At 46.2% G+C, this 18,710-nt stretch overlaps 2 protein-coding genes across 3 annotated transcripts in view; both read right to left on the bottom strand.

Annotated features, from left to right (window-relative positions):
* Positions 1–218, bottom strand: part of tmem266 (transmembrane protein 266) — a 36,244-nt gene extending 36,026 nt beyond the window's left edge. Inside the window, exon 1 of the mRNA XM_056281378.1 lies at positions 169–218. The gene's annotated coding sequence lies outside the window, so the exon portion shown is untranslated. The remainder of the gene's footprint in view (positions 1–168) is intronic.
* Positions 5–7,949, bottom strand: lactb (lactamase, beta). Of its 2 annotated transcripts, XM_056281380.1 has the most exons (7): positions 7,540–7,949; positions 7,357–7,423; positions 7,079–7,269; positions 6,622–6,931; positions 6,340–6,505; positions 3,670–3,968; positions 5–329 (listed from the first exon to the last, which is right to left on the bottom strand). In XM_056281380.1, exons 1-7 carry the CDS (start codon positions 7,897–7,899, stop codon positions 235–237), a joined length of 1,488 nt encoding a protein of 495 aa, XP_056137355.1. In that variant the 5' UTR covers positions 7,900–7,949; the 3' UTR covers positions 5–234. The 2 variants fall into 2 exon arrangements, with proteins under 2 accessions (XP_056137355.1, XP_056137354.1); XM_056281379.1 differs by lacking the exon at positions 5–329 and having other exon boundaries at positions 3,287–3,968.
* Positions 7,950–18,710: the final 10,761 nt, after the last annotated feature.

Genomic DNA, 18,710 nt, shown 5'->3' with positions numbered 1-18,710 from the left:
CCCTATCCGAGTTGACTTTCCCCCCCCCCCCACGATCTTAATGGTCTGGGCTGGATAACGAAACGAGTCACAGCCAAGGGTGTGAGTCGCTCTGTGTGATTTGATGCTGCTTTGCAAATGGGCGCATAATTGCAAGTGGAATGAGGAAAACTATACATAATATTTTACCCGTCTGCAGCCTGTAGTCGCAGACTCTCGTCTCGGCCGAATCGAGGCTGGGTCTGTACGGATCATTCAGGGCAGCCTCACCATACATGTACAGTACCGCTGACACACTGTCTTGCGATTTTTGGATGTGTTAGTATTCTCACTGCCATAACAACAGACACCTAGGCACGCACACACACAGACACACACACACACACACACACGCGCAGGAAAAAGGGAAGCCAGGCATTATAACATTTTTAACAAGGATATGAATTTAGCACCATTGATACTCACATACGGAGAGTCACATTTCAATGTGCTTTGAAGCTTGTGAGATATTTACAAAGCGCTGTTAGATTGCGTGAAAAAAAAAACCATTTTAAAAGTTTTGATCTATAACTGACTGCTTAATATTTAATTATATATTACTGTATATTGAGATAACTGTGTCATTTAATGCATCAAAGCTCCTTGTGTGTTTATTGTAACTGTGCACATAAAAGTAATAAACTAAACTGACTGATATGACAATGTGGTTGTAGGTCAAAAACCACACCCACACATTTAAGGTGCCAACTTCACCTTCATTCAAAACATAATCTGTTACCTGTCGGGTCCGCTTAGGCCAATTTATTCGCCAGCCCCATTCAAACTAAATATAGGAGCACAGGAAATCCTAGCCACAGATGGTTCTTGAGCTCAGCTGCAGGTTTACAATCACAGGGCTGGCATCACATCAGCTTCTATTCCACACAGTAGGAGCATTAAAAATCACTAGACCACATTTCCAGTGATATGCTAAACAGACTTTACATTTACATGGACCTCCTGAGCTCTCTAAATACTGCTCAGAACCACCCATAGGAAACCCTGCAGTTTGATGGTTGTCATCGAGAAGCTCGATTCATTTTTTTATCATAAACAAGAGGTTAGCTAGAGTTATTATGCAGTTAGAAATGTTGCTTGGCCAAGACTCTGAACACATCACAGACGACAGTCACTTTGATACACACTGGACTATATATGCTCGAGTCAATATCCTGCCCGTGACCTTGTCAAACCAATGAGTTGTGAATGTGATGGGAACTAACCACTCCGACACTTCTGGATTACTTCCACAACAAAATCAAAAGCAAGTTGAATCCGTTCATCTGGACACAAAGTTTACTGACAGAAACGCTTCGTCATCTAAGTGACCTCTCCGGTCTAAACTGACTGCAGGTGTCCCCACCCTTATAAACAATACAGTTGCATAACGACCGACACCAACGATCATTGTCATATGCAATTATGGGTGTGACCATTAACTAGAGTTTCAGTGGCCATGTGTACTATTCACAGAGGATTTGGGAATGTTTGCAATCATAGTAAGATAGCAACAGATGTACTTGTAGCCCCCCCCCCCCCCCCCCGGTTCAGATCTGGTCGTTCCCTCTTCACATAGACTCCCCGTTCAAACCAGTGTTCCTCCCTATCAAGGATGTGCACATTCTCATCCTTGAAAGAGTGGCCACTGGCCTGTAGACTGGTGTAGACTGCGGAGTCCTGGCCTGACGGATGGATGAGTTGTGTGTTTAGGACACATCATCCTGTTAGATGACTGATGAAACGTTTCTGTCAATAAACGTTGTGTCAGATGAACTGATTCAACTTTCTCGGATTTTCTCTCCCCCCCCCCCTTTTTCTCCCCGATTGTACCCGGCCAATTACCCCACTCTTCCAAGCCGTCCCCGTCGCTGCTCCACCCCCTCTGCTGATCCGGGGCGGGGGGGAGGGGGTGCTGCAGGCCACCACATGCCTCCTCCGATACATGTGGAGGCGCCAGCCGCTTCTTTTCACCTGACAGTAAGGAGCTTCGCGAGGGGGAAGTAGCGTGTGGGAGGATCACGCCATTCCCCCCCAGTTCCCCCTCCCCCCCGAACAGGCGCCCCGACCAACCAGAGGAGGCGCTAGTGCAGCGACCAGGACACATACCCACATCCGGCTTCCCACCCGCAGACATAGCCAATTGTGTCTGCAGGGACGCCCGACCAAGCCGGAGGTAACACGGGGATTCGAACCGACGATCCCCATGTTGGTAGGCAACGGAATAGACCGCTATGCAACCCGGACGCCAGTTCTTTGATTTTCTTACTTAGATTATTGAGCATGCATAACGACACTTCCACAACACAAGCATTTATAAGCTACAACTCATAAGCAACGAAAAAAGCTGGAGCAACATGTTGTTTGGCGTGTTGTCATGACCTGAGGTCTGGCTAGACTAGACCCTCACTGTGACACAAAAACACTTTTCCGGTCTGAAATACCAAACATATTTGTTTCGTGCAACGTGAAGCCTAAGGTGATCTACCATACTGGTTTAGCAGAACAGAATATTCAGATATCTATTAGCTGTAGGTTATTGTGAAGACAAAATTCTCTCCACAATAGAATTAGAGCTCCCTCATTTATGGAGCGAGGTTGGGCAGCACGGTGGCCCAGTGGTTAGCGCTGTTGCCTGACAGCGAGAAGGTCCTGGGTTCGAACCCCAAGCCGTCCCAGGTCCTTTCTGTGTGGAGTTTGCATGTTTTCCCCGTGTCTGTGTGGGTTTCCTCCAGGAGCTCCGGTTTCCTTCCCACCCAAAAGACATGCCTGTTAGGGTTACTACTGCTGTCTGTGCCCCTGACCAAGGCAACAGGGAAAAATAACTGGACTTGGTCCCCGGGCGCTGCAGCTGCCCACTGCTCCTATACAATGGGATGAGTTAAATCGAGAGAACACATTTCGTTGTAACTGTACAATGACCTAGTAAAGTGGCCTTCTTCTTTCAACTAGAACAGACTCCTCATGAATGTCTTTTACACCCGTCTTCCTCAGGTCTGGATGTGCATATGACTATCTTTGTGTTGTGCTATCTTCAACACTTTTTTAAACAATTAAAAGTACATAAAGTCCCATTTTAATGAAGCAACGCATGAACTGATGCATTTTCGAAAACGAACTAAAGTGACCCTCCCTTAGCAGGAGCGCTGTCCTGTGTATTGCTACCACCTAGTGGCAATAAGGCTGTCATGGCAGTTATGCGGTGTGCTGAAATGCAAAGTAGTCTACAGCCATTATAACAATCATAAAATCTATATTTAATCCAAATCCATGTAAAATGTAGAATTTATTTGATTTCACAAACTATTTTCTGGCATTATTTAAAAGTATGTTTAAAAAGGTTGACAGATATCAAATGAAGCGATTCAAATGAAATTAATGCGCAGTGAAATGTAAACATTTTTGTTTCTGCTGAGTAAAGCACATACTCTCAAAGGCCTCTGGCTCTGTCAAACTCGAGAGCGATTTTTAGAGCTACGCTATTGAGTCCCACAGACTGCATATTAGTGAGGATGGTGACCACTACCCCCTGTGGGAGCGGTGGTGTCTGTTGTTGGAGTGAATCCTCTTCACTGGGCAACACCAGAAGCACACTGCTAGCCCCCACAGCCCCTCCTGTGTGTGAGACATAGTGCCTGCGACACCGACACTGACCATATTTCTGTAGTTTCTCCACCACCAGCCAGCCCTGAGCATACAGTCCATCCTTATCCCAGCTGGCCTCTGTCCTGTCCACCGGGCTCCACAGATTCAGGGCAGTTTGGGGTTTGAGGAAGCCAGGCAGCAGGCCTTTGCTGTCCTTCAGGTGGGCCACCTGATAGCTGTAGAGTAAGGCATTGCCAAACAGCAGCAGATCTCCAGCGGTGGAAAGAAAGCCGCCTCCTGCCCACTTGTACGAGTTGTCTACATACGGGCAGTTTACCACGCGCCCCGTCTTGTTATGATGATAAAATCTGTGGAAGAACACAGTCAGTGAAAGGACGGATTCAAATCATCCCAACGTTCTCATTGTTTTCACTGTGTAAACTTAAAGCAATTCTATTCACAACAAATAATAGGAATCATTTTCAAAGCAACCGCTTGTTTGCGGACGACGTCACAAATGGACGCGATTTCCAGATGGAGGGCAAGGAGTGTCTGACAGATATTATACGGTCGACACGGTAAATGAACAGTATTAATAGTACGTGTAGCCAGTATCTTATAGTTTGAAAAAACTAATGAATGTAAACTTTGAATTAGGCTTACACAATGTAGATAACTTAGTTCTCAATTAACTCACTTGGTTAAATAAGGGTATAAAGAAATGAGTCTGCAACTATATTGGACCAGATAGATTGAACCTTTGTAAGAATGTTAACAACGGAGATAACTAGACAACAACAATTTACGTCATTGTTGCACTATATAAAATGTAACATTATCATCATCATTAATAATTGGGAATGAGTTTAAATACTTGGGGTCAACTGTTCAAAGTAAGAGGGAGTGCAGTAGAGAGGTGAAGAGAGTGCAGGCAGGGGGGAGTGGGTGGAGAAGAGTGTCAGGAGTGATTTGTGACAGAAGGGTACCAGCAAGAGTTAAAGAGAAGGTTTACAGGATGGTTGTGAGACCAGCTAGGTTATATGGTTTAGAGACAGTGGCACTGATGAAAAGACAGGAGGCGGAGCTGGAGGTGGCAGAGTTGAAGATGCTAAGATTTTCACTGGGAGTGACGAAGAAGGACAGGATTAGGAATGAGTATATTAGAGGGACAGCTCAGGTTGGACGGTTTGGAGACAAGGCAAGAGAGACAAGACTGAGATGGTTTGGACATGTGTGGAGGAGAGATGCTGGGTATACTGGGAGAAGGATGCTGAATATGGAGCTGCCAGGGAAGAGGAGAAGAGGAAGGCCAAAGAGGAGGTTTATGGATGTGGTGAGAGAGGACATGCAGGTGGCTGGTGTGACAGAGGAAGATGCAGAGGACAGGAAGAAATAGAAACGGATGATCCGCTGTGGCGACCCCTAAAGGGAGCAGCCGAAAGTAGTAGTAGTAGTAGTAGTAGATTAATAATTTGGGGAGTAATTTGAATAACTAATCCCTCTCCCTACTGCCATGTATGCAGATGCAAGATGGACACTGAGAAGATGGGAGGATGTTCTAAAGAAAACCACAACAGAGCTGAGTGATTTTAAGACTAAAGCATTGGACACACAGTTAAGCCAGAAGAATGAAGACAAGGTTTTACACTGGGCTCCCAACGTCTTATTTTTAATGCAGGTTTTTCAACTGTGCGAGTCTTACCAGCTGTGGCTATTTTAGCTTTCTAAACCTGAACAAGGAATAAAAACAACAGCATTGATATGTAATTTTTTTTTACGTGACGGCATCAGCCACTTGCACATTTCCGTTGTGCAGGAGGCTGTATCCCGCATCTTAACACCAGCTCCAATGCAAAACAGAACTGCCCCGACATGAAAACAGGAATCTGACAATCTGAATGGGATAGATATTTCTTTACTAACCACAAATGTAAACTTGTATTTTGCAGTTCATCTGGGAGTGTGCACTGGTGATAGATTTAAAATAGCTACAAGCGACACCGCTACCACTTAAATCGGGGTTATAAATTACAGAAAAGGCAGGCAAACGCAAGTAACTTAACCTGCCACGCAACTGCAATGAGCTGTAATGACTTCTCCATCTTGTTTCGCGATGATCCACATCTCTAGTGGCATTTCACCGGACCTTTGACAGTGGTTAACCTAGCAATGTTGAGAGGCGCTGCGGCATTGAATGTTTGTCGTTAGGTTAATCCACAGGAAAGAAAAGCCGCTCGCCCTGGCAAAAACCAAATGACAATAGTTGTGTAGCACCTTGATACAAAGGTTGTGGACCCAACTGCTAACAACAGTTGTATGCCTCCATGCTTTTGTACGCTTTCATTTGTTGTCTTGAGTAGAAGGATGTCTGAAGGACAAGGTACTGATTGCTTATACCTACTGCCTCGATAGCAGGCAAGTCTTTCAAGCTCTTCATAACATAAGGATCATGTCCAACATATCTTACTTTCTGTTTATACCTTTCTCTCATAATATCGTCTAAACTAGCACAGTTCGGGCTTTCCTCCATCTCGTCCATTCTGCTTTTCACTCCCTGCCCTCCACCTGAATCTCGCAGGTCATCAGAAGCACATGACTGCAAACAAGCAATAGACTTATTCTCTGTACCACCGGGATGTGATGGGACGTTGCTGATCATGCAGCTGATGCAATTCGTGACTGATTTGACACAATACTTTGGTTCTCACTAGAGTTTGACTAGAGGCTGTTATATGTTACCTTGAGCGGTGATAAATAATAGGATCATTCTCATCTGGCACAGTGTTCAGCATTCCCAGTTCACGGAACATATCCATCATGTGATCCAAGAAGCGTTGACCGGCAGCTCGCTCCACGATGGCGCTCAACAAAGTGAAGGCATGGGTTGAATACAGGAAGGTGGTGCCTGTAAACAGTCAAAAGCAGACTTAATTTAGCCACTCAAGTCGGTTACTTAAAAAAAAGAAAAGAAAATCAGAATGTAATTGTACTGCAATTCAGTGAGCTAAATGCACACTTTACCAGGTTTGAAAATTAGAGGGTCGTCCTTGAACAGGTCCAAAGACTGGACGACACTGTCAAAGTTTTCTTTCAGGTAGTACTCCTCTTGCTCAAACTCCCTTTTCCTCAGAGCCTGCTTGGCCTCTTTGCCCTCAGTGGCGTCTTCCGTCTTGGAGTTCTCCTTGTTTTCACTCACTCTCTTTTCCTTTTTCACGGGAGACTTCAAAGTTCGCTTGGCTTTCTCCCTGTCCTCTCTCACCTTCTTGGCATCCTTCTCGTAGTGCCGTATCCCGCTTAGGTGAGAGAGAATCATGCGGGGGGTTATTGTGACCTACGTGATGGAAGAGGAAACATCTGAACTCCACAAAAACCAAAAAAAGGAGAGGGAGAGAGAGAGAGAGAGAGAGAGAGAAGGGCAAGAGCGTGCAGGCCGTGGAAACTCGTCTGCTTATGTTGATGCCAATTTCAAGCAACTTACATCTTCTCCGTCAAACTGTTTTGGGGGGAACTCTGGGACATACTTTTGAACTGGCACATCAAGGTCCAGTTTCCCCTCTTGCCACAGGCGCGCTGCAGCTGCGGAGGTGAGGGGCTTACTGATGCTGGCAATGCGCATCACTGTCCCTGGATGGCACGGTACCCGATTCTCCAAATCAGCGCAGCCAATTCCTGTGCCAAGTCACACAGCAGGACGCATGCAGAATGTGAATCCGACTAAAGGGGAAAAAAACATCTGAATGCCTGTTTGACACCAACCTTCACACCAGACTTGAGTGCCATCCACGGACACCCCTATCACCAGCCCAGGGGCCCCGACCTCATCCTGCAACGGGAGAGGTCTGGTTAATAGCCGGGCTGACAGAAGCGTGCGGAACGCGTGCGCCCCCCCCCCCCCGGGGACACGCGTGTTAGCGCGGGGCAGCCTACCCTCACGCTTACCTTTATCCGCTCCACGTGGTCCCTGCTGGCTTCGATCGCAGCGTCGTACCGCCGAGCCCCCTCGTCACGCGTCGCTTCGTCGTCGCACGAACCGTCCGCCGGGTCGGAGCGGTGCCTCAGACCGAGAGCCAACGCTAGTCCGGCGCCGAGCCCGTAGAACCAAACGGCGGACTTCCCGCGCCGTCCGAAAGTCGGCGCGCCCGACCTCCTCGCGAGCTGCCTTTGTCGCCGCAGCGGAAAGACGGACCGCTCGCCCGACACTCGGCGGTCGGTCGGCGACGAAGCCGAATTACGCGCGCCTGGTGGGGGGAGACATCTGCACTTGGCGCAAACGCGGCTCAGCAGCAACAGCCGCGACATCTCGGCGAGGCTTGAGCGCTTTTCGCCGACGCGGGGGCGGGCTGGCTGGCCGGGAAGCGATATTATGAACCCTACATAGGCCTCGCCAAAATCCCGTACCCTGTCCCAAATCTCGCGAACGGACGCCGGATTTCCGCTGCGTTGCTGAGGAAACAATCAACTATCAACTCGGTGCGAAGCAAAGCTAACGTTAGCTACCTTCAATTTTGTAATTTTGTATTTTTCGCAATTTTGGACAGCTGGCTGCTTTTGTAATTTTGGACTGCTGGCTGTCAACAACAGAACGGAGGTAAGTAACGTTAGTTGTCTGAAAATGAACATATATCTAATAAATAGACTTTCTCACATTTAAGAAAGCTGATCAGTAAGTTGTTACCTGTGTATAAAGAGCAATCTCACTATTTACCAGCTAGTCATGATAAGGGGTGAAGTATCCTATGCTCAAACGTGGAGCAAGCAAAGATTGAGTTAAAAACGTTAATGTTGATTGTGGATAACTTAGACAGGTTAAGTTGTGGGTGTACAGCGTTTCCTTGATGAGCGCTAACCCCATAACAACATATTTTCGCGTTGCTACGGTGGCGCACACGTGACAAAGCCAGAAACGGGATTTTGGCGAGGCCTATGTAGGGTTCATAATATCGCGGCCGGGAACCTCAGTTCACGAAGACTCGAGACGTTCCCGATTTCCTGTTTACGCTCCGGCCCCCCCCAGACGAAACTAGCCGAGTGACGAGCCACGTGGCATCGATCGCCAGATCCAGAGCGGGGATCGAGGCGGCTCGTTGTATGGATGTACATGAGTGAGATACGCGTTTCAGCGGACGTCTGTGCGATTCTAAAACGGCGCGAAGAGAGTCCGTTTACATTTTTTTTTACCTGTCTCGTTAATTATTAACTTGCGCAGCTTTCACTTCTCCCGCTCATTTACACACAAAGAGAACTTGGCAGTGCAATGGACTGGGTGACATGTTCGTTTTTGACGGTCTGTTGCGGTTCCTGGGATTTCTGGGAAGTCAGTGAGCATGTTGTATGCTTGGAGCCTGTGGGGCCTGTCAGCCATTTTCAGTTGGCTATTTAACAGTGTTTCTCAACCGGGGGTCCGCGGACCCCTAGTGGTCCGTGGTGTAATTGCAAGGGGTCCGTGAAAATAAAATATCTTTAAAAAAAGATCCTATGACATTTATAGAAATAGAATTATTTTACTCAGATGTGACTGAGACCTTTATCTACCTAAACTATAAAGGCTAACAGGACTTTTTTTCTCTAATTACATCTGTTTCACAAGTGTAATTTATTGTATTTTGATAAGAGATCTCGCTCCCGTTTGCATTGTTAAAAGTTACTGCATAAAAATTCTGTTGTTACATATATCTGGAAGTTACTGAATACATATTCTGTTTTGTTACATATATCTGAAAGTTACTGCATAAGAATTCTGTTTTGTTAACTATATCTAAGTTACAACTGAAAGCTCTTATTTTTGCCCCAAAGAGTGAATAAATGCTATAATGCAATTTAAAATGCAGTTTCTACTGTTTCTATCAAATTGCAACCCCCCTCCCCCAAGATCAGGTGGAGGGGGTCCTCAGGGTAGATCAAAAATACGCAGGGGGTCCAGGACCCCAAAAAGGTTGAGAACCACTAGCCTATTATTAGGGGTCCAAGCAGCGAAGCTGGTGGAACCCTATTGTATTTGTTGGGATTATTATTATTTTTCTCCACTAAAAGTGTGTGAGGCTCAGCAACCGTAAGTCCTAGACCAACCAAATTTGGTAGGTGCATTCATACGGCCCCCCACTACTCTGGCAGTACAAATCACCCATGTCAGCCAGATGGTGGCGCTATAACAAAGGGTCGTGCTTAAAAGGCCATAACTCCCACAGCATAAGTCAGATCAACACAAAACTTAATCGACCTATGCATCTCAATGTGCTCAACAACTTTACTATTGGGACCACCTATGTCGGTCATATAGTTTGCCCGCTATTTTGACTTATTTGGTGTGGAAGCGCTGCAGCTCTACATGCCACACGCCAGGACACCTGGGTTTAACGACATACTTTTTCTTTTTACGGCAGTCGGCTAGGACGCAAGAAATCAGGCACCGTCTGGTCCAGTTTTGGAAACTCTGGCACATGTTTCTGAAGCAATGGAAGTGTTACGACATTTTAAAAAATTACGGTAATCGTCTAGGACACAGGCGACCCAAGTAATCCGACATTGTCATATCTAGTTGGAAACTCGGGTAGGCTGCTGTTTCTGAAGCAAGATTCTTCAATCTTTATTACATTACCAACAGCGGTTTAGTTTCATGTTGAAACGGTAGTCTATTACAGGCCAGGTGTATAAAAGGCCCCTACGTATCATAGCGTTAATTATTTACGTTGGGTGAAGGTATATGATCATGAGGACAAAACCATTCAAATTGCTCCATAGGGGGCGCAACAGTGGCAACGCTTGGACCCCTCCCAATGCCGCTTGCGGCCTTAATTATTATTATTATTATTATTTTAGTTGCAAAATTTCTGCATATTTCATAGGGAACTGTGTCATTATTTCTCTCTGACCTGATAGAACTTGAACTTGCAGAAAACCCCTCGGACTCCCCTCCCTTTCATTTATGCATTTAATTTTCTTTATTTAATTTTCTTTACTTTTATTCCCCCCCTCTTTCTTTTTTTTTTTTAAATTTTTTTGTGTTCGTTGTATGTAGAATTAAAAAAATTTTCAGTTGCCTGTGGCGATGATTTGGGTGAGATGGTGTTCTTGTGATTGGCAGAGTTAGGGAGGATGTTTGTGTTGTTGTTCTCGTTAGTGTAACCGGTTATTTTCTTGCCCGGTGCGGGATTCGATAAGGGGTATATTGCACCCCAAGGCGACATCGCTAACCGCTCGGCTAAAGGGTCGGACCCGTTAGCTAGGGACTAATGTGTCTTATTAGTAGTTTACAGTCGTCACCCTCCCCGGAAGCGCGCCCTCGCGCTTGTTCTTCCCGCGCTCCGAAGAGACTTCTGAGGATCTGCACACTTCCGGATCCCACCGCTGCCACCAATGTAACCGGTTATTTTCTTGCCCGGTGCGGGATTCGATACGGGTTGTATTGCACCGCAAGGCGACATCACTAACCGCTCGGCTAAAGGGTCAGACCCGTTAGCTAGGGACTAACGTGTCTTATTAGTAGTTTACATTAGTTCTGGGGAGCGGAGTTAGATGATAAGCTGGAGCCAAGCGAGTAGGGAGTGCTGAGAACACACTATAAAAAGTAAAAAGGTTTTGTTGTTGGCTACGGCCCACAGTAGCCTGTGTACTGTCACTAATAAAGTGCTAGTGAAACCAGTCGATGTCTCGTAGCCTTCTAATTGAGGGACGCTACAGTATGTATGATGAGGGTCTTGGGGGAGGTCACATATAACAGTCCCTCAGCGCCTGTACAAGTAATACAAGTATAAACAAAACACATAACTTTGTGTCTGCATATGCAATGCCTTCAAAACTAGTCCAGGACTGGCAGCCAAGCTGAGAACAGAGCTAAAAATGGTAATAAGCCAAGGTAAAATAAGTGGGGAAAAAACAGGTCTGGCTTGAGGTACAGTTAACAAATTTTGAAGTGTAACTTCTTCCCCAGGTCTGAGCCTAACTCTACCCACTGCATAATTTTGAAAAAAAAAAGAAAAAAGGCAAGGCACTGAAAGGGTGGGGGGTGTGGGTGTGTGAGGAAGGAGCATGGTCAGGAGTAGCTACAGAGATCCGGAAGAAGGGCCTGGCATTGCTGGCTCGCCGTGGCACACCTCTGTACCCAGTCCCCTCCTCCAGCCCGGCTTGAGTCCTGGTGTCAGACACCACCCCACAAAGACGCCCCAACTGCCGCAGCACAGATGTGCCGCAGACAAAAGGGGGCTCCTTAAGATGGGAAGAAGCGGTCGACGAGGCGTCCTGCTCCTCAAGCCGCGGTGCGAGTCCAGCCTGATCGACCCAGTTGTCCGGTGGTGCTTTCACATTTTAACAATTTATTAATGCACACACATATACATACACAAAACAAAGCAAAACCAATAAGACGTCAAGACAGAAGGTTAATACAGTTAAATATACAGCATGGGTAATCAGGTATGATGATGGGAGAATGGCATATCACAATAGGACCTATATGGAGATTTAACGCGAGATCTCAGTCCATGCTAGACCATAGAGACCACTTTGGAGGGCCTGGGCTGGGCTCCGTCATCTCCAATATAGTCCAGAAAGGGGTCCCAGATGTGAAAATATGTGAATGGTTTGTCCTTGAGCCAGAAGCTTATAGCTTCTAAAGGGATAAGTTCCATAACACACCGGATCCAATGTGAAACCATGGGGACAGAGTCCAAAATCCACTGAAGAAGCACACATCTCCTTGCACCAAAAAGAAGCACCTTGAGCAGCTTCGGTGAAGAAGGGCTGAGATTTAGTGCAGCTGAATGTATTCCCAGAATGCAAATAATAGGTTCAGCAGGAAGTTTTTTATTGAATATGGTATCAATTTCCTTACATACTTTGATCCAGAAATTATTAACAAAAGGACACTCAAAAATATGGATTTTACATTTATTACAATATTTTGAAAGCAAAGGGTTAAACTTGTCACGCTTCACCGGTGGGATTTGAAACCTGTGTATGACCCTAAATTGCAACTCCCTGGCTTTGTTGGTGAATAAGCAACCTGAAGAGCTTGACCAGACACTGTCCCACTCATCATCTGATACAGACTCTCCAAAGTCCACTTCCCAGAGAGACCCTGACACGAGCTGTACATTCATTGTTTGGGATCGACAGGGCCTTGTAAAACCTGGTGACAAGTTTTTGGGTGTCAGAATTTTGGATAGCCTTCTCCACAGCTGAAAGAGAGAAACCATTAGAGTGTAACTTGATGGCCGAGGTGATAAAACTGCATATTTGCAAATAACTAAAAAAGTTATTCTGAGGAAGATCATACTTCTCTTTGAGCCAGTGTTGTAGTACTCGAGTCCAAGACTCCGACTCGAGTCCTGATTTTCAGGACTCATGACTCGACTTGGACACCGATAACTTGGACTCAGACTTGGACTCAAACACTGGGGACTCGAGACTCGACCTCAAGGTTTAGTGACTCGACTACAACACTGGTGTGTGTGCACATGGCTATTGTATCACGAACTCCCTTTGGAATGGTGACAGCTGTGTCATTTTTGTTTAATGTAGACCTTTTTTATTTGTATGTCAGCTTTTTTACGGTGCCAGAGTGGAGCACTGGAGCCCATCTTGGAACGCCACTCAGACTCAACCTTGATGATTTGGACTCAGACTCAGGTAATGGGGACTTGACTCGGACTCAACTCAGACTCTTCTTTGGGGACTCGGGACTTGGACTCGAACACTGGGCACTCAAGACTCAACTCGGACTCGAGGTTTAGTGACTCGACTACAACACTGCTTTGAGGTGATCAAAAGACATCATATACCATCTATCATCAAGTCGCCCACAGCCTTTATGCCCTTGTCAGACCACAGAGAGAAAGCTTGGTCTACCAGACCAGGGGGAAAATTCTGGGTTTAAGCGGACAGGTGTGAGGAGAGAGATACAGCCTTCTTGGTTTTCTAGTTTTCTTGTCAGTCTCCAAACTTTTAGAGTGTTCAGTAGGATAAAGTTGTCTTTAATATGAAGACTAACCCATTTCTTAGAGGCATATAAAATGTTACAGAGAGGAATAGGGGCCACTGGGGCAGCCTCCACAGCAAGCCAGGTAGATTTAGGGTCGTCTCTAAACCAATTCCACAGGTAACTGCAGAGACACGCGATTTGGTAGCATTCAATGTCCGGTGCCGCCAAACCACCTTCCTCAAAAGGACGTTGCAGTGTGGTAAATTTCAACTTAGCCCGCTTATTTCTCCTGAGAAAGGAAGTAAAAACGCTATTTATTGCCAAAAGAGATTTCCTTGTACAAGGGCCAGGATCATTTGAAAAGGGTACAACAACCGAGGAAGTATATCCATTTTAAAAAGGTTAACTCTTCCCAGGAGAGATAGTGGCAGGGTTGTCCAGCAGGCCAGGTCTTCTCTAATTTTGCGTATTAGGGGTAGAAAATTAGCTTTGTACAGGCCAGAGGGAGGGGGTAATGTGTATGCCTAAGTAGACAAAACCTGATGGGGACCAAGATACTATATGAGGAGTCAGGGAAATTGCCTCTGACATGGAGTAATTAATCTTGTAACCTGAGCATTGGCAAAAGGATATAATTATCTCAACTGCTCTCGCAATAGAGGCCTCAGGGTTGCTAAGATAGAGTAGGACGTCGTCCGCGTATAGTGAGATTTTGTGCTGCATGTGACCCACTTCTATGCCAGTCACTACTGGGTCCCTCCTAATGGCTTCTGCCAAGGGCTCCATGGCAAGGGCAAACAGAAGGGGCGAGGCCAGGCAACCCTGTCTGGAACCACGCCCCACTGAGAAAACAGGAGACTTCAGGCCATTTGTAATAATTGAGGCACGAGGGCAGCATATACAAGAGATATCCATTTAATGTAACCAGTGGCGGATCTAGAGATTTTTTCCTGGGGTGGCAAAGGGGTGGCAAGACTGTGTCCCAGAGGTGGCAGTTGCCACCCTGTAGATCCGCGCCTCTGAGGGGGAGGGGGATTCTAAATTGGCGACTTCTGTTTGAGATGAGCTTGGTGCGGGTCTCATTGACCTTCGCCATGCATGTACATAAAATATACTTTAAAAACATATTATCTGATTTATAAATGGGGTGGCAACAGGGGTGGCAAGACTGTGTCCCAGAGGTGGCAGCTGCCACCCCTTGCCACCCCGTAGATCCGCGCCTGAATGTAACCCCTTTTCTTGGCTATACCGTGTAGAAACCACATCAGTCCTCTGAATTCGGGGTTGCTGCTGCTGCAGGCCCATTTATTTTTGGCACAACTCAATTCTGGCAAAATCAAAATGAACATATAGATGTTGTGGTCATGTATTGTCAGCTCGACTCCTGCCCAACTCTGTCGCCGTCGTGTGAAGAAGGGCTTTCTACTGCTGATATATACGTACATAATAAACACAAAATAAAATACAATAATAACAATTGGTTCAACCAAAATAAAACTTGAACGTATAGTTTACAACAGTGTTAACTTTCACTATTTAATAGAAACATTTTCCATAATAGCATTCCCTGAATCGGTTTTGTATTACTAATATGAAATGAATCTAACCATATGTACATTGTAGAAAATTTATATTCAGCATAACAACATACCTGGCAAAATCAAAATGAACATATAGATGTTGTGGTCATGTATTGTCAGCTCAACTCCAGCCCTATTCATAAGGAAATGTAACCAAATGTTAACTAGGTAGCTTGAGTGAACGTTTCATGAAGTTTAACAAAAGAAACACTCAAAAAAAAATATAGCATGGAAAAATATTGTGCATACATTTATACAACGATAGCTGCAATTGGAGTGGTTGTTTATCAATTTTATAACACTTTTTTTTAGCCATTTTGGAGTGAGCTCTTTAACCCAGCCACTGAGGATGCACAAGCCAGTGCATTCTTAGTGCCGGTCCCAAGCACGGACAAATGGGGAGGGTTGCGTTAGGGAGGGCAGCCGGAGTAAAATCTTTGCCAAATCAGATATGCGGATCATAAATAAGATTTCCATACCGGCTCGGTCGAGGCCCGCGTTACCAACGACCGCCACTGGTACTGTTAACCAGCAGGGTGCTGGAGGAAACTATGCTACTGTTGGGCGAAGGAGAAGGAGAGGGGGAAGGCATGTCCAGAGGCAGCTAGAGAGGAGGAAGGGTAGGCATGTGGAAGTGAGAGTTGGAACCTTGAATGTTGCCACTATGACTGGTAAAGGGAGAGAGCTGGCTGATATGATGGAAAGAAGAAAGGTAGGCATACTGTGTGCGCAAGAGACCAGGTGGAAGGGGAGTAAGGCCAGGAGTATCAGAGGGGGGTTCAAACTCTTCTACCATGGTGCGAATGGGAGGAGAAACAAGGTAGGGGTAATTCTGAAGGAAGAGTATGTCAAGAGCATGCTGGAGGTGAAGAGAGCGTCAGACAGAGTTATAAGTATGAAGCTGGAAATTGAAGGTGTACTGCTGAATGTTATCAGCGCATATGCCCTACAAGTTGGGTGGGAGATGGAAGAGAAAGAAGAATTCTGGAGTGAGTTGGACGACGTGGTGGAGAGGGTAGCCAAGGAGGAGAGAGTGATGATTGGAGTGGACTTCAATGGACATGTTGGTGAAGGGAACAGGGGTGGTGAGGAGGTGATGGGAAGGTATGGAGTCAAGGAGAGAAATATGGAAGGACAGATGGTGGTCAATTTTGCAAAAAGGATGGAAATGGCTGTGGTGAATACATATTTCAAGAAGAGGGAGGAACACAAGGTGACGTTCAAGAGTGGAGGAAAGTGCTCACAGGTGGACTATATCTTATGTAGAAGTCGCGATCTAAAAGGGATTGGAGACTGCAAGGTGGTGACAGGGGAGAACGTAGCTAGTCAGCATCAGATGGTGGTCTGTAGGATGACTTTGGAGACCAAGAAAAGGAAGCGAGTGAAGACACAGCCGAAGATCAAATGGTGGAAGTTGAAGAAGGAAGACTGTTGCGTGGAGTTCAGGCAGGAGTTAAGACAGGCACTGGGTGGTAGTGAAGAGTTGCCAGATGGCTGGGCAACCACTGCAGAAATAGTGAGGGAGACAGCTAGGAAGGTACTTGGTGTGTCACCAGGACAGAGGAAGGAAGACAAGGAGACTTGGTGGTGGAATGAGGAAGTACAGCAAAGTATACAGAGGAAAAGGTTGGCAAAGAAGAAGTGGGATAGTCAGAGAGATGAAGAAAGTAGACAGGAGTACAAGGAGATGCAGCGTAAAGCGAAGAGAGAGGTGGCAAAGGCAAAGGAAAAGGCATATGGTGAGTTGTACGATAGGTTAGACACTAAGGAAGGAGAAAAGGACTTGTACCGATTGGCTAGACAGAGGGACCGAGCTGCAAAGGATGTGCAGCAAGTTAGAGCGATCAAGGATAGAGATGGAAATGTGCTGACAAGCGAGGAGAGTGTGCTGAGAAGGTGGAAGGAGTACTTTGAGGGGCTGATGAATGAAGAAAATGAGAGAGAGAGAAGGTTGGATGATGTAGGGATAGTGAATCAGGAAGTTCAGTAGATTAACAAGGAGGTAGTGAGGGCAGTTATGAAGAGGATGAAGAGTGGAAAGGCAGTTTGTCCTGATGACATACCTGTGAAGGCATGGAGGTGTTTAGGAGAGATGGCAGTGGGGTTTTTAACTAGATTGTGTAACACAATCTTGGAAAGTGAGAGGATGCCTGAGGAGTGGGGAAGAAGCATACTTGTACCGATTTTCAAGAACAAGGGTGATGTGCAGAACTGTAGCAACTACAGAGGTACAAAGTTGATCAGCCACAGCATGAAGATTTGGGAAAGAGTAATAGAAGCTATGTTAAGAGGAGAGGTGACGATCAGCGAGCAGCAGTATGGTTTCATGCCATGAAAGAGAACCACAGATGCGATGTTTGCTTTGAGAATGTTGATTGAGAAGTATAGAGAAGGCCAGAAAGAGTTGCATTGTGTCTTTGTAGATTTAGAGAAAGCATACAACAGGGTGCCGAGAGAGGAGGTGTGGTATTGTATGAGGAAGTCGGGAGTTGCAGAGAAGTATGTAGGAGTGGTGCATGATATGCATGAGGGAAGTGTGACAATGGTGAGGTGTGCGGTTGGAATGACAGATGGGTTCAAGGTGGAGGTGGGAATACATCAAGGATCGGCTCTGAGCCCTTTCTTGTTTGCAATGGTGATGGACAGGTTGACGGACAACATCAGGCAGGAGTCTCCATGGACGATGATGTTCGCGGATGACATTGTGATCCGTAGCAACAGTAGGGTGCAGGTTGAGGAGAGCCTGGAGAGGTGGAGGTATTCACTGGAGAGAAGAGGAATGAAAGTCAGTAGGAGCAAGACAGAATACCTATGCGTGAATGAGAGGGAGGACAGTGGAAGGGTCAGGATGCAAGGAGTGGAGGTGACGACGGCATATGAGTTTAAATACTTGGGGTCAACTGTCCAAAGTAATGGGGAGTGCAGTAGAGAGGTGAAGAAGAGAGTGCAGGCAGGGTGGAGTGGGTGGAGAAGAGTGTCAGGAGTGATTTGCGACAGAAGGGTACCAGCAAGAGTTAAAGGGAAGGTTTACAAGATGGTTGTGAGACCCGCTATGTTATATGGTTTGGAGACAGTGGCACTGACGAAAAGACCGGAGGCGAAGCTGGAGGTGGCAGAGTTGAAGATGCTAAGATTTTCACTGGGAGTGACGAAGAAGGACAGGATTAGGAATGATTATATTAGAGGGACCGCTCAAGTTGGACGGTTTGGAGACAAGGCAAGAGAGGCAAGATTGAGATGGCTTGGACATGTGTGGAGGAGAGATGCTGGGTATATTGGGAGAAGGATGCTGAATATAGAGCTGCCAGTTAAGAGGAAAAGAGGAAGGCAAAGAGGAGGTTTATGGATGTGGTGAGGGAGGACATGCAGGTGGCTGGTGCGACAGAGGAAGACGCAGAAGACAGGAAGAAATGGAAATGGATGATCCACTGTGGCGACCCCTAACGGGAGCAGCCAAAAGTAGTAGTAGTAGTAGTAGATTTGGAGTGAGCTCTTTAGGACAACATACCAACTGTTGCCGTCGTGTGACGAAGCGACAGAGACGTAAGGTCCCAGACTCTGGAGGAAGAGTGGAGAGGCACAAAGCCAAGTTGCTTGAAGTCCAGTGTGAAGTT

This window comes from Lampris incognitus, chromosome 6, assembly GCF_029633865.1.
Source record: "Lampris incognitus isolate fLamInc1 chromosome 6, fLamInc1.hap2, whole genome shotgun sequence".
Taxonomy (NCBI): Eukaryota; Metazoa; Chordata; class Actinopteri; order Lampriformes; family Lampridae; genus Lampris; species Lampris incognitus.
Note: the sequence above shows the minus strand (reverse complement) of the source record. Positions and strands in the feature narration are given on the sequence as shown.

Bases quoted from the DNA above. Each gene is read 5' to 3' on its own strand.
- lactb (XM_056281379.1), bottom strand. From the start codon at position 7,899: ATGTCGCGGCTGTTGCTGCTGAGCCGCGTTTGCGCCAAGTGCAGATGT. The intron at 7,270-7,356 runs GTTGGTGTCAAA...GACTTGGCACAG, and splicing joins CACTCAAGTCTGGTGTGAAG to GAATTGGCTGCGCTGATTTG. The intron at 6,932-7,078 runs GTAAGTTGCTTG...TCCATCACGTAG, and splicing joins AACAGTTTGACGGAGAAGAT to GTCACAATAACCCCCCGCAT.